The following is a 15,850-nucleotide window of genomic DNA, read 5'->3' as shown; positions in this document are numbered from 1 at the left end:
TTGCGTTATTTTATTGGTGTTTTCCCCTACAAAAAGTCATAGTGATGGGAAGGTCAAGCTGCTGGGGGCACATACGGAAGGAGGAGAAATCATCTTTAAAAAGTGAAACAGTGAAAATAAAAGCGATGGTGATGGAAGGGGGAAACATGGGTTTTTCTGGCAGAGGGACTGCGTGAGGTGGCAACAAAACCCTTCCCGGAGAGCGTCGCCAAGGCTTTAACTTCTGTAATCGTGAGCAGTTGGAGTTCTGCTCCGTGTCAGCCGGTGAAGCTGGTGAGAGAAATGTTGAAGGGACGTCAAGAGGGGCTCAGCAGCCGAGTGTTGCAGGGAGCTGCGTGTAGGGGAGCACTTCCCCAGGGAGAGGAGACCTTTCCCATCCAAGAAACCTTTCTCGTCCCTCTTGGAAGCTCCATTTTCCCAGGGATGCCTCTCAAAGCCGGCAGAATTCAGCTGCATCTGTTCACCAGAATGAAAGAGCTGCCCTACGACGTACGATTTTGTGTGGTAATTTGGCCTTTGCGGCCTCAGCTTCCCTGGGCTCGACGTCCCGATGCCTCTTCTTGTAAACTTGCCCTTCAGGAGAGCAGTGTGCCAGAGCTCGCAAATCCAGCGGGGTCAGCTAAGAATAGTCCGATGGTGACAAGATTGATTTAGTGAAGTTTGACTAAGGAAGCTTTATAAAACGAAAGCGGGCCAAAAGTGACAGATGGGGACAAATCCTCTCGTAATCTTTAAACCTTTTAGTTTAAAAAGTGGCATTCTTGACTAGCTAAGGCTGGCTTAATTTTGTGCAAGAGTATTTTTTCCTCGCTGAAGCTTTGCTGGCTGCTAATCCCGTTCCTTCAACTTACAGCATCTCTAAACATCTGGAGTGGTCAGTGCCTACTCTGCCCAAATAGGAGATTTAAAAGCGCTTTGGCGTTTCGCTCAGGTGTGCCAGGGGAGCTAAAGCCTGCTTGGAGATTCGGGGGGTGGTTTAGTCCTGCTGTCAGCAGGTTTTGCTTTAACGGATGACCCCTCTCCCCTAGAGCCCTGTAGAAATCCGAGTTTCATTATTGTGCGGCCAAAAAGATGAATTTCGTTTTTCCCCTCGCCACAAAGCAGTTGTGAAAGATATTGATATTTAGGCACCCCGTCAGCTCAGAACATGTTTTCTTAGCTAACGTTTGCCAGGGTGCCCCATGTCTGCTGGAGCCCCTCGCAAGGAAAGGGGGTGGCAGCTCCTCCCTGCGTCCTCCCAGAGACGTTAGATTTAACTGGAAAACCTTGAGATTAGGTTGACGTGCGCCGTTGCTCAAGACGGTCAGTACCGTAGCATTTCTTAAAGCGAATTTTTCAGGCTGGCAGTGCGTGTCCCAAATCGCCCGAAGACTCCAATTTTAGGAACAGGATTTATTTTCAGCTGGGATAAAATGTGCCCGTTAGCGCCGCGACCCGTCGCACTTGGTCTCGGGGTGAGGTGGGGGTTTGGGCTCTGCCTTCCCCAAGCAGTGACCCAGTTCCTGAGCATTTGCCATTGCTGGCTAAAGGACAGAAAAGCAAAAATATCCAGGATTAAGCTTCAGCCCAAGAGGTTGGCAGATCCATTTGCTTCACGCAAATGTCCGTGCTCCTGTGGCCGTGCTGGGAAAAGGTGAGCTTTAATCATCGAGGGGCCGAGGACACCCCTTTTTTGATTGCAGCGCTCCCTTTCTGCGTGTTTCCCCCCCAGAGAAAGTGACTGCAAGGAGGAAATGACAGAGTTAAAGTGGTAAAATTGCACCAGAAATACATCCTGTGATTTGGGATAATACGCTGCTGAGGAAAAAACTTTGTCCCCACCCAGAAGAGCTTTACCAGGTGACGTCGTTTTTATGCTACGTCGCAGTGAAGGTAAAGTTCTCTTTGCTGTGATGTTTATCATGAGGTGGCTCGTGCTCAGCAGAAATCTGTTAAAAATGCAGAAAGGAATCTGTTGGGTTTGTTATGTCTTTCTTTAAAATAATATAAAAAATCCAAAACTGTTTTATAACACACCCTTACGCTTGGACCGTGCTTTCGGGACGTGTTTGATTGGTCCTTTTCACCGAGGGTTTGGTCTTTGGGGAAATAAGGGAACGCACTTTCAATAGTGGTGACTCGTTGGGTGTTTAAATCCTTGTCCTGACAAGGAGTCTTGGGAATATTTCTCTCCCCGTCTCAGCTGCAGCCGTTACCAGCAAGGCAGAGCGTTGGGCAGGTTCTGCCGACAGCGCGGGCCAGGTCAGTCATCCGCAATCTCACAGCTGGATGGTGATAATGCTCCTGTGATCCCCCCCAAAATGAAACGCCCTGAGCCTAAAAAATGGTTGAAAAGATTTAGGTCAGTTTTAAGGAGGGACTTAAAGAGCAGGAAGGAAAGCCAGAGGCTAAATGTGGAAAAGCGAAAAGCTTTTCCTTATGCTCCACGCTTGCTTTGGCTTATTTCTTTTCTATTCCTGGTAAAAGCTACAGCTTAAACTTGGTCACAATGAACCAGTGCTCTTTCCAGTTACCTCCCGATACCCACGTTATAGGCACCAAACTGGGGGCGAGTTCTCTCGAGCTTCTCAGTAGTCCCTGGGAAGAAAACGGCATTTCTAGTCCGTGGGTTTCTTTGAAGCACCTGCTTTAGTATATGAAGAGTCGTGTCCCAGACGTGCCCGCTCGTTTCCGTCGGCCGTGAATGAGCTTTCGCTCACAGGTCAAACCCAGGTGGGCGCAGCTCTCGGTGGGATCCGAACGCCAGCCCGAGTGCCTCGGCACAGATCCTTAAAACCACTTAAAAGATATTTCAGGGTGCAGCTTCCACGCAAGCCGGGCGACTCTGCCTTCCTGCGCTGTGGTCTCCCCGCTCTCTGGACCATTGGCGGTGTTTGTAAACAACCGTCAGGTTTTTAAGCCAGCCCGAGCCTGTCGTGTTCTTTTGCTCCGTTAAAAATAAAATTTTATTATTCACATAATGATAACCTTTCAGCAGAAGCTCCGAGGAGGAAGAGCGCTTTGACAGGTGCCTACTTGCCTGCAAAATCTTCTTCACTTTGCTCATCAATTTTGGAAGTAGCTGTTTAGCTGTTTAAATTTGTCAGCCAGTGGTTGATTCTTCCGAACCGATGTAAACGTTCACAATACTTAGAGTATTTGGTAAATGTGTTTATAGAATTGGCAAAACAAGAAAACCACGATGTTATTTAGGTGGTGAAGCCTCTGTGCAGTGTAGGTGCAGGGGTGACTCTCCAGGGCCGTGTTCGTAACTGAAGGATTTTTTTTTATTATTCCCACTCGATCCTATATAACTATTTGCAGTCTTACTGTATAAATGCCACGTCCTCTTCACTTTGGTATTTCTACATCTGTAGCAATTAAAAAACTAATAAAAATTCTACTGTTGCCAGCAGTCCTGCAGGAAGAGAAGAAACCAGCACAGCCCTGCAGAGTGCTGAGATGCAGAAATGTAAAATGGATTTTTAAACTATTTAAATTTTAAACTATTTAATGGTTTTACTACTAATTATTCCTAACTGACCATTTCCTTTCTATTTACTTATTAAGTCTGGAAAGCGTCTAAATACATGAATTTATTTTCACTTGGAGGGGTAGTTCGATGTCTCCTGCAGAGGTTGCTCCTCCAACCTCTTAAAGGGTTTTTTTCGGGAATGCTTCGTTATCGCCGCCTGATTGCCATCTCCCTTGTTTGTATCTTCAGCCTAAGGGAAGATTTAAAAGGTATGTAAGCTCTGGAGAATTAAAGCCGCTATTTGAGGTTTTATTTTGTGTAAGTTTTTGTTAGGTTTCGTTTGAAAACCTATAAATTCAGCTGATGTGCACCGTCGCTTGAGACGTTGGTACCGTAGCGTGCTCCCTCGGTTTCAGACACAAGCAGGCAGATGTGAGCATGGATTTTTCTAAATTTTTTTAATTATTTGTTAAAAAGATATCAGACAGGGATGGCATTTGAAGGGACAGCTTGTTGCAGATTCCACGTAGGCAGAGAGAAGATCCGTTCCAGGCCTCTGGAAGAAAACAATCCATCTCGGCAGGCGTTTGTCACCTGCTCACCGACACAGAGACAGACGCCCGAAGGGTCTCGCGAGCAGCGGGGAAGCAGCAAAGTTTGTTCTGCCCCAGAACCCGACAGACCTCTGGAGATCCGTTTTAAATTTTCTTGCATCGTTACCCGGACGAGCATCGCTGCAGCGGGGTGGAGCAGCACAAAATCACCCCTGGCTACACCTTTTGCCAAACCCTTCCTCACGAGATTTAAAATTGAATATCCGGAGTCTTGCAAACATCTTTGTGTGGCCTTGCAGCAGCGTTGAGCTCCCGCGCCGAGCCCTGCTCTGCACAACCGCTTCGCCTGCCACAATCCATCACTGCTCCCCTTTTCCATCATTTCCTGGCGTTTGAATTATACATGGGAGGTGTAGGAGGAAAAAGGTGCGAGGACAGAAGGAGGATTTCTCTTCTCAAGTGAAGCTTCCTTAAAAACGCTATCCCTGACCTCTAACAGCCCATCAAGGCAAACAAGTCGGTGATAAACAAGCGAAAAGCGGCTCTTCTTGTGCTGTGACACTTTGCGGCTGAGTTTCAGCGATATTGGTGCTTTTTGCATCCTCCATGTTCATCTTTTCCATCTTTTATGGGCTGCAGCTGCTGTCTGCCAGCGGCTTGAGCCTGTCCTTGGGAAGGTGTTTGCCTGGGCTCCAGCTGCCCGTGGGATTTGCTCTCCTCGTACAAAAGTTCCCCCAAACCCCGCGCTGTTTCACTGAGCTCTGCTGGTTTCACTCGGCCGCGTGCCAGGAGGGTGATTTCCGAGGTGATGACTTTGCCCCCCAAAAATAGACGCTGGGCAGATGAGGTTTGGCAAATGGGTAAAGTGAGGATTGATCCAGACAACTGGAAGATACAGCTGGAAAACAGCGAAGGAATAAAGTTCAGTCCCAGGTGACTTTTGGCCGAGTGCTGGAGGGCGATCAGCTCCTGAGTTTGATTAACCTGAGGCAGCGTCCGAGCGGTCGGGAAGATGGAGAGGCTGCCCAACAGGGTTTCTGGTTTGGGTAATTAACTTTTGTTACCTGATGCAGAAAACTTCCTTCCAGCTCTTGTTTTCCTGCCTGGAAGACACTTTTAGGTATTTTTTTTACGTAGCTTCATCTGCGTGAATCCATTAGTCTGGAAGTATATCCTAAATTACTGTATATGATGAATGTAATGTCATTAATGATGAACAAGATTGAATTATATCTACACACTCATTGATTAGACGGGGAACTAGGATCGATGTAATTAGGAATACAATATAGTTCTCTGTTTCAAATAGAAAATCTTAAAATAGTGCTGCATACAGCCAGGTAGGAATAGTTTTGTGATGGAAATTAAGCTACAAGCTCAGAAGTGTTCAAAGTGACTTCATCTCTAAGAACATGATGTTGCTTTTAATCTGTTTTAAAGAGAGAGCTCTCAAATTGAGGGAAAAAAACCATTATGTTGAGTAAGGAATCATCAGAATTTAGATTTTCAGGATTTTTTTTTTCAATAGCCTCTAAAGGAACGAGGGACCAAGAAGTGCAAATGAGCACAATTAGCTCGGCCTTTCACCAGATCTAGAGTGAAAGCTCAAACGTCCTTAGAGCAGCCGAAAATGTGGGGGAGAATTTGCGCCTCGGATTAGAAACCAGCCGAGGAGGAGGCGCCGCCGAGCGTTGGGATCCGGCGAAAGGTCCATCTCAGCAAAAGGTTTTACGGTGATCCCACACCCCAGTTGCAGGTTGTTGAGATAATTCTTTTTCCACTTTGGAGAACGGCTCTTTCCAGGGCCTGCTCTGTCCCTCCTTTGCCGTGCAGCCGCGGGGGTTTGGGCAGCGTCGGAGCAAGGAGAAGCTCCAGCCCCTGCAGTTCCCGCGGCTCCTCTTGCTGCCGCAGCACGAGCGAACCGTGAACGTCTGCTGCTGGGGTTTATCGTTGCTCGCCTTACGGATCAGCGGCGGATAATTCGATTTATTTCTGTGGCTTTGGATTAGGATGGGTGGGTCACTCGGAGGGCACGCGGAGGCGGCGTTTCACAATCTTGACGGTCTCCAACCTCTCTCCTCCCTCCGCGTCCTTTTCTACCCGTGTTCCCAGTAACGGGGAGGCAGGAGGCTGCCGTGCCCTCCCTCCTACACCCGGGGTGTTTTGCTCAGTCTTGCCTGTTCCACAGGCTATAATCCAAGTTTTCTTTGCGTGGCCTGAGGGGCGTGCGCAGACCACGTAAAACAGAAATTCGGGAGACACGTGGCTGCTCTCGACGGCAGCAGCTGAGGCAGGTGGGTAGAGCCGGTGCAGCCTTGACTTTTTACAAGGTGCCTTGTCTGATACTGAAATACAACCCCAATAATCTTACCTGACTTTAAAAAAAAGGCAACAGAAAAATAACCCAAACAAAACCCCCTATTTCTGCAGCCAATAGAGTGTGGGTTTTAAATTTTCTGGTGGTTTTCTCTGTGAGCTGCTCAGCAGGGTATTGCTCAGGCAGCTGCACCGAGGGACTAATAGAACATGTGTTCTCAATTTTGGATCCTTTACGTTGGGAATTTTCCGTTGTGCAATTGCATTAAATCTGAGGCGGCTGATGAGAGCACGATGTTTTCTAACTCTGCACAAGGTTAAATGACTGAAATAAAAATAGATGGAAAGGAAAACAGAGCGGAAGAAGTCGGCTTTCTCATGTAGTAGCGTGAGGTCGGGGACTCGAGGAGAGCCCAGCCATCAGTCAGAGACCGTGAAACAACTGAAATTTCTTAAATCACTTTGGAAATTATCTCAGTTCTGACCCTCGTTCTCGTCCATTCACACAGAGCATATAACCAAGAAGACTGTGCTCAAAGTTATCATTTTTATATAAATTGTGGTCATAATGACGACAGCTGTGAAGCATTTTACTTTCGAAATGCCTGGGCTGTAGGATGTTATTTGCAGTTATTTTCCTTACTAGAAAAATTTGCAGTATTTTCCTCACTAGAAAAAATCCTTACGCTTACGATGTGGCTTGAACGTGTCTTAAGGAAGGGTTCATAAATAAAAGCAAGAGGAGATGCTGTTTATTGCTGTAATCTTCTTACCAAAGCAGAGCTTATTTTTTTTATACATATATACATAGACAGATACACATACATGTATGCCTGTCTTGTGGAAAAAATAGCTCTAGTTTAGAGCTATGCAAGAAGTTAAAAATAAATCTTCAGAACACAGCGCATCTAAACACAAATTATTTATTACCGGCAATTTTATTTATCCTGGTCACGGGGATATTCAAGTACTGACATGGGAACAGCGGGAAATAGTTTTTAACTCTGGTTCAGACGACGCGACGAGCGGCAGCTCTGAGAGTTCAGCTTTAAGGCCACAGAGCAGAGACTTCAACCCTCATATTTATTTTAATGACTAATCATGTATAAATTAACAAGAGAGGTGGGAACTCAACCATGTGCTTCTCTGGTCTTCCCAAAAGGAAAAGAAAGCAGCTGTTAGGTTCATTTTATGTGCTGTTGGAGGATAACAGGCTACTTTACGTAAGAATTGGAGCCGCGCCGTGCCATCAGAACCGAGTGCCAGGCGTGTTCCCTTTGAGCGCCTTTTAACCGACAACTAAAAACTTACTTGCTGTCTTTGGATTCTAAAGCTTGAAAGAAATTGTGGCATCTGGTCGAAAGCCTGTGCAGAGTGTTTGTAATAGCTGGAGTTGTTCTGAATACGGCTCGCACTAGCTGGAAGGGGAAAATACAGAAGAAGCATCGTCTTAATGGGATCTGCCTTGTTCGACATCCATTCCACTTAAACGAGGAAAACAAAACCGAGAGTGTTTGCATTTGAAAACCAGCCAATTTTTCTGATATTTTCCTGCCACCATAGCCAACAACCACTGTGTCTGCTTGGAGATGGTGATCAACGACTAATTGCATTTTCTGTGCATTTCAAGTCATTAGAAATGTCGAATTTTTTCCTATTTTTTATAAAACCTGACCTCAGTTCTTGAGGGGACGAGGGGGGAGAGCTGTTTTACCCATGCATCGTCCAGTGCAGCACTTCCAGTTCATCGAAGCGGCCCGTGGGCTCTGGGGCTAATTTATCCTTTTCTCTTATTACTCTCCTTGGCCGTTAGGAAAAGCCAGCTCAGACGCAGGCTGGAATATGTGCCTCCCACCTCAGCCCCTCGCTGCTGTTATTAATAGGAAGGACGTTTTCCTGCTCATCATTTATATATAAATATATGTGCAACCCCCACGTAGTTGTTTTGCTTCCTGTTCCCTTCTGTTTTTCCCCAGGTACGACGTGTTTGATCGCGCTGCTGTCGGACAAAGAGCTCACCGTGGCCAACGTCGGGGATTCACGCGGAGTCTTGTGCGACAAGGACGGCAACGCCATCCCCTTGTCACACGATCACAAGCCCTACCAGCTGAAAGAGAGGAAGAGGATTAAAAGAGCCGGTGAGTTGTAACGTTTTTGCTTTGGATTGAAGGCTCATCTTTTTTTTCCTTCTCTGCTCTGTCAATAATATGGACTTTTTCCCTGAGGGAGACTGGAAAGTACTAGGCTGAGGCGTCGGCAGATAAAATCTGCCGTTATTAATCCAGCACTTTCCAGGGGGATGTTGTGGTGCAGCCAGAGAAATGGAAGCAGATTGAATTACCCCTTAATGAGCTGGTGTCGGAGGACGAAGAGCCGCCTTCATCTTCAAGAGCCGGGTGACCATCCCGGCCAGTTCCCTGTGATCTCTGCAGGGAGCTCATTAATAAACAGGAATTACAGCTCCTTCACACCAAACCGCATCGGCAGCCTCTACGCGAGAGGCTGGGTCTGAAGCTGAGCGAGCTTGAGTCCTTAAAATAAGCAGAATATAAATCTTCATTCTTCAGAGCTCCTTTTTGTTCGCACAGAGCGGCTGCTACTGAGCACAAACATGTAAATTGTAGCAGGAGGGGAGGGGCAGAGTGGAAAAGGGGAGTGAAAGAGTGTAACAGCAACTTGTCCGCAGCAGATCTTTCTCGCTTTCATTGCGGGTCGAAATAGCGACCTTCTGGGCTAGGAGTTATGTTTGGATCATCATGGTTAAGAGCCAGTTCTCCAGGAATTTGTCAAAGTCTCTTTAGTACCCATTTCTGGTTTGGCTCCCTCAGCAGCAATATATTCAATGAAGGAAGAAAAAAAATAGTTCCTCTTGTTTGCGTTAACCCTGCCGATGAGCGTCGCCTCCAGGGACGCGCTGCCTCTCTGCCTCCACGTCTTCATCTGTAAAGTGGAAATAACGAGTTTTTCCCTGAGCCTAAAATGTTTTTAAAACCTACAGGTTGTCAGTACGCTCACAGCAGCAGAAACGCCCGGACACGCGCAACGTGTCCTTTCCTCTCTGTTTGCTTTTGTCACCGAGGAGGCGTAAGAGCAGCGGGATCCTCCTGTTGCTGGGCAGAGAGCCAAGGTCACCCACGGTCCCCAAGGGGGAACAAAAAGGAGACGGATGCTCAGAAGAAGGAATAGGAAAATCTTGGTCTGGCTTTGCTTCAGCTCTGTGCTTGAGGGGATGTATGAGTAAAACGCAGAGATCCGTCTGTAACAAAGTGCTTCCCTCTCGGCCAAGGCCAGGGTCTCCCTGCAATTGTCCCCTTGGGGAAGGCCTTCACTTAGGAGAAAAAAAAATTATTATTTCATTTGTCTAGAAGTGAGGCTTTATAACATGAAGACACATAAAATTTACCTGGATTTTCGCAGGAATTTCCAGCTTGGGAAGAAATTATTCTAACAGACAGGTTGTAACTGTCTGCAGCTAAACAAGGAATACCCGGTCCAGCCTGGGCACTTCATGAATTCTCTTCTCTGTAGCTGTTGCCTCACTGGATTATCACGGTCGATACGACCTCCTAGTGCTGTTGAAACCGTATGATCCAGTGTGTCCTGCTGGGAATGCTTTTTGGAACACCCCTGCTTGGCGCTCCATACAGGACAGACACCCGTGGGCTTGGCTTGTGAAGGAGCACTCGGCTGCAGAGCCACAAGGTGACCGACACGGAGGGAAATTTAAGTCGTTCACCTTGAACATAACCCTCTGAGCTCAGCTCTCGCTCGCAGGCAGAATGTTTGTGCTGCTGCCAAAAAGCTTCTATTTCTTTAATGCCTTTTCTCCTCCCGTGGCAGCCAGTGCCACAGGATGTTTGCTCTTCCACCAGAAGGTGGGTTTGCACATCTGAGGAGGAGCTGCGGTAGGTTCACCAGCCCTTCCCCTTTTATTTTGTTTTTGACCATGGAAGGAATGATGGTGACTCCGTAGAAGCCTTCATGAAAATACCCAGTTAAAAAAGTTAATCTTTCTGCTGGTTTTAACACAAGTGTTAAGTTTCAAGCTTTGAACAACAAAGGAGTCATTAAATGAAATACAGTTTCACCTGAAAGCAGAAGGAATTTACAGGTTAGAGCAGGCAATGAGGAATGGAAGTGCCACCGTAAGACTGAGGTGACTGACAGTGCACAGGCTGAAGTGTGGAGCTGAAAACATTCTGATAACCACAAAGAACCAAGAGACGTGTCACAACACTGAAGCAGCCAGCTTGCAGGTGTAAAAGACGGGAGTTCACCTGATTTCGTCATACGTTTTAACGTTTCATGTTTGCAAATTGTCCTCGAGTGACTTCTCGTTCACCTTCAGACACCGACTTCAGTGCAAACATCGCTCGCTGGGAGCACCTCCGAAATAAAAGAATACATTTCCCCCTAGAAGCAGCCGTAGTGCTGGTGGCGGTAAAATCACTCAGTCCGATCCCACGTTGCGTTTCTCTTGACTCAAAAGTAAAATTTCGTGATGGGTTTGTTCCCGGCAGTTCTTTGGTCCTTTTTGTCACAGCTGACTCCAGAGGGTTCGATAAATGTGTGTTTTTTGCACTTGTTCCTTTGCTTTGTGCCGTAAAAGCAAGATGCGAGTCCTGCTGTGAGATGCTGTCAGTGTCGTTTCCTTCGCAGATCTGAAACAGAGAAAGCATGAACTAGGCAGTAGAAAGGAGCTGTTTAGTGACCCAAGAACGGAAAGATTTGCTTCCACTATTTCTGTCTTAGCACTGCCCCAAGGCTTTCTGAGCGGTCCGTTGTGTAGGACAGGCACGCCTGTGTTCAGTAAGTTCTGGGTCTCTCGGGGGAAAGCAGAGAACATGGAGCTGCTTCGTTGGAAAGCAGAGCTGCTCCCGACCGCTCTGCCTCAGCCCTTCCCCGCAGCGCTCCCAGCTTTCCCTCAGGCATCTCCTGCTTTTTTGAAATAGGTAAAGTCTGTGGGTGACATCAGGATGGATTTTTGGAGGCGGGTCTGGCGGGAAAGCCAGAGAAATGCTTTAACTTGAACTGCTTTAACGTGTCGGTGTTTCTCTCCAGGTGGTTTTATCAGCTTTAACGGCTCCTGGCGCGTTCAGGGGATCCTGGCCATGTCCCGCTCGCTGGGAGATTACCCCCTGAAGAACCTGAACGTTGTCATTCCCGACCCCGACATCCTTACCTTTGACCTGGACAAACTGCAGCCGGAGTTCATGATCTTGGCGTCGGACGGGCTGTGGGATGCGTTCAGCAACGAGGAAGCCGTTCGATTCATCAAGGAACGCTTGGATGAACCGCACTTTGGTGCCAAGAGTATAGTTCTACAGTCCTTCTACAGAGGATGTCCTGATAATATAACGGTGATGGTGGTGAAGTTCAGGAATAGCAGCAAAACAGAAGAACAGTAATTGCCAGCGGCTCTTGGCCTCGCTCGGAACTTCAGACAAACTCGTACGTTTTAAACATAGTAGGAAGCTCTAGTAAATACCGTTAAGATTCTACACGAAAGGAGCAGATCCCTGCGGTCTTTGTTCTTTGCTTAACAAAAGGAGCAATACAACAGAAGCATCGAGTGATTCTAAACAATTTGTTCCCACGTACACGTCTCCTGTGACCTTGCTGCTCCTTAGAAACTAACTGTAACCTTCCATTTCAGGATTTTCTTTGCAAGCCCACTGCAGGCTTTTCATGTGATTCCTTCCCTCTCATTTCTGGTGGTCAAAGGTTTGTTTGAACACACGGCAGGGCCAGGGCAGCGCTGCCGCTTAACAGCAAGTGATAGGAGCGACGCTGCTTGACTCTTTCTCTCGTGTTTCTCATCTCTTTTCTTTTTTAATCTGCAGTGATAAGGTTTGCGTAGGAAAAGGTTTGCAATTCTTGGCCTGGTTTTGATGTGAAGGAGGAAGAGGAGCCCATTCCTTGCCTGCTACCACAGAACTGGCTCTCGCACTTTGTTTAACCTCCCACTCCCTCCAATAAATCCCTGCCAAGCATGTGATTAGGTCTTAGTTACCGAATTACCTGAAGCCACAGGTTTATTCAGCCTATGCGTTACTCTAATCATATTTCCTCTAGGCCGTCCTGTATTCAAAGCAGCCAATGTTAAACTTCAGCAAAATACTTCGAGGTCTGACACGTTCCGTATCAAAAAATAGCTCTGTTGTGATAGGAGAGCATCTGCCCTTCACCGAGAGTCACCCTAACGTTATTTTTTCGGCATGGACTTTTCATAGGCATGTAAAGGAAGATAAAATTAACTTCCTTAGGGACTGTTTGGGAAACTAATCAACACGGGGCATTCCTTAGAGCTACCTAGATGGAAGTCAGGCCTACGAAAGACTTCCGGGTGCCACTGCAGATTAATTTGTGTTGTTAATCCAGGGGAAGACCACTTCAGAATCGTTTCTGGGTATAAATTCCAGGCGGTGCAATTGCGCTGCAGAGATAAAAGCTTCTGCTAAATCTAGATAAAAATACGTTTAGGTCTGACTCTCTCAGTATTTAATTGTATTTTGCAATCCGTGACTACTGCAAGTTTAACCCGTGACAAGTTGGAGTTTGCCTGACATCTGGCTTTGCCGGCTGCTTCGTGATGGAGTGACAGGGCAACGCGAGGTGGAGGGACAGAGCCAGGGCCCAAGCTGGAGGTCAGGATTTTGGATGCCTGCTTACCCATGTCGTGTCTTACAACAACCCTCCCTGCAAAACGTGGTCCCGGACCACGCGCTGAAGTCCCTTCTGTTCAGGGTGGTGGAGGTTGTCGGCGTTCGTGTCCTGAGGTGAGTCAGGGATGTAATACACTAACCAACACCGTCTGTTTCTCAGTTAAAACGTGACCTGTTTCGCATCACCCACCTGTAGCATTTTTGGGCAAGGGGCTTGCAGGACCCTAAAACCCTGTGACGTGATGTTGTTGCGCTGAGCAAGTGTATGTCCCTGAAGACAGAAAAATAAAAGAGCACAGATTTCTGCTCAGGAAGGAATTCCCATCTTAGTCTTTCCTTGTTTAGTTTGTTTGGAGATAATCTCACCTCTTAATTGGATCTGTTGCTGTTAGCAGTGCTGTTCAAATTGTACACGTATCCTTTAGCTGCCCGTTCGCACCCCAGCCTCTGGGCAGAGCCCCTTGACTCCGAGGAATGGACAAGTGAAAAGCCGAAGTAGGAAAGCGTCTGGTGTGCTCTGTTTCAGCAGGCACCCACTGGCTCTGGTCCTCCCCTGGGGGATGGAAGGTTTCAGACTTTTTAAATCTCTTGAACCACTGAATTTGAAATGCAACTTTGCAGCTAACAGGAAATGTTAATAATTGCAGAGCGCCTCGGTTGTTTTATTTTGGAAAGGTAGTTGAGGTCAGAACGCTGTGCAGTGAAAAACCTCGTGTGATATTTTCATGAGAGCGCTTAACCACGTACTCAGTAACGCCAGGGCTGCAGTATCGAAGCCGTGCTGCAGGCAGAGCTCGCAGCACAGGTAGCGTTTGCCTTTCCTTTCTCCTTCACAGATGAGGTGTCCGTTGTGGTGGCTTTTCTTTGTAGGACACGGCCTGGACGTTTGTCCAAACAGCTGCCCAGGCAAGGAAGAATTAGACCCAGCAACCTGCAGAACCTAGAGCAGAGGGACGCTTGCCCAGCAGAGACATCACTAATCATCCATCTCAGGCATTTGAGGGGTTGGGGCTGGAACAGCTCCAAAAAAAAGCCATTAACGACCGATGCCACTTGAGCTAAAAAGGCTCCCTGCTGCTGCGGAGCCCCCGCAGCTCGGGTTCTCGAGGTTGGTGGGTGTTGCTGAGGGACACCCGGCCTTCTCCCCAGCACAGCTGGCTGGCTGGCTGCTCTGGCGCTCGGCGGAGGCAGGAAGATGAGGTGGCAGGAATTGGGCGTGTTCACAGGCTCCCGAAGCAGCTGTGGAGCAGCAGTGGACGGGCAGCCCGCTCGGGAGCCACGCTCACAGGATTTAGGAGAACACCTAGTGCAGAGCAGCACAGAACTGGTTTGCAGACTCGCCTGGGTATTAATTCCTCTGTCACTCACAGGCCAATCCAGTTCCCACATCAGCCCTCTCAACTTTCCAGCTGTCAAACTGCAAAACCAGTTGTTTTATTAGCACCTTCACTTTTCTCTGCATGGGTCCCACCTTTGTAGTAGCTCTTTCCTGGCCAAAGACATTCATGCCAATGATCTCTGGTAAGGTTCTTGACTTTTACTCCTTAAAAAAGTAGTTACAGCTTCTTTAGGTTTAAAGACAAAGGACTAACAGAGATGAGAAGCTTTCTGCCGTCTTCCACATCCATGTGCTGTGCCTGCCTGTGCTCTAAGTTTTCTAAGCAGTCTTGAATCCAGTTCTGGACCTCTCTAACCTCCCAGTTGTGCCAGATTTGGTTGTGATACATAGAGCTGTTAGATGACAAAACTAAGTTATCTGTTGCTTAAGCAACCTAAACGGTGTAGGGTCTGATCCTCCACTGCCTTAATAACATATCCTGCATGTGGAGAGTTGCCAGACACTGGCAGAGCTCTGGAGCAGCGTGGCAGGATGTGTCCCAGCGGGGCAGCATGCACTTTGGTTGAAGTGGTTTGCACACATTTGAGAGCTCGTCCTCGCCGCATGCGGCTGTGGAAGGTTTTTGCTGCTGAAGCCTGAGTAGCTCCCTCGGTGACATCTGTCCATCAGGTCATGATGGTTTCTAATGGCAGAGAACTGATGTGTGAAGTGCCACTTGTAATTAGTCACCTTCTCCAGCACTTAAAAAGAATTTAGGCTCTTCCCAGTGGTGTTACAAGCTTAATTTATCTCACACTTAACCCAGGTTTAACCCACATAGCACATTCTAAAGGCACGACCGTTGAGCTTTTCATTCTGAAGGCAGATCCCGGTTTAGTTCGTCATTCTGAGCGGGTGCCGGTGCCAGGCGGTGAGCGGGCTCCTAGCTCCGTCTAGTGGCCCAGGCATGGAAACCGAGCGCCTTCCTCACGGGGAGTAGTTGCCACATTTAGTTGGGGGAGTCCAAGCGCTGCGCAAAGCACGGCTTCCGCGCACTGTGTATCAGGAGAGCCTGGGACTCACCGCCAGGCACGGGGGTGGCAGGAGACGCTGATTGATTTGGTAAAATGTGCGGTGCTTCCGCGGTTGCGACGTCCAGCATCAGTGGAGGGTGGGGAGGTCACGGGCACGCTGCGTCAGCGCCATCGCCCTCCAGTTTCTAAAAATACGGAATTCGAAATGAACGAGTCCATTTTCCTGACCAGAACGTTTGGACAAGTAATGTTTGGACAAATATAAATAAATGGCATCTAACATGAGGAATTATTGTCTACTGACTTGTGAACACAAGGTCAGTGCCAAAACTACTGTTTTACACCAGTTACAGTATTAGGCCATTTTCAGAAGGTAAAACAGAATAAATAGAAAAGTTGTGACATTTTTAGAATACAGAAATTAGTACTAAAGCAGTGCATCAGCTTGAGGTGACAGTGCTTGCTGTGTAAACACTGCATCTTTAAAGTAAGGATGTTTTGTTGTTCAG

The 15,850-nt window shown here is 47.6% G+C and overlaps 1 protein-coding gene across 1 annotated transcript in view; it reads left to right on the top strand.

Annotated features, from left to right (window-relative positions):
- The window catches only part of PPM1L (protein phosphatase, Mg2+/Mn2+ dependent, 1L), a gene marked incomplete at its 5' end in the record, with an annotated part of 14,165 nt that extends 2,433 nt beyond the window's left edge, over positions 1-11,732 (top strand). The window contains 2 exon segments of the mRNA XM_009865366.1: positions 8,301-8,462; positions 11,386-11,732. Coding sequence (XP_009863668.1) covers positions 8,301-8,462; positions 11,386-11,732 — 509 coding nt within the window.
- Between the last annotated feature and the right edge of the window lie 4,118 nt (positions 11,733-15,850).

Source organism: Apaloderma vittatum, unplaced genomic scaffold (assembly GCF_000703405.1).
Source record: "Apaloderma vittatum isolate BGI_N311 unplaced genomic scaffold, ASM70340v1 scaffold13392, whole genome shotgun sequence".
Classification (NCBI taxonomy): Eukaryota; Metazoa; Chordata; class Aves; order Trogoniformes; family Trogonidae; genus Apaloderma; species Apaloderma vittatum.
This window is presented reverse-complemented; position numbering and strand designations above follow the sequence as displayed.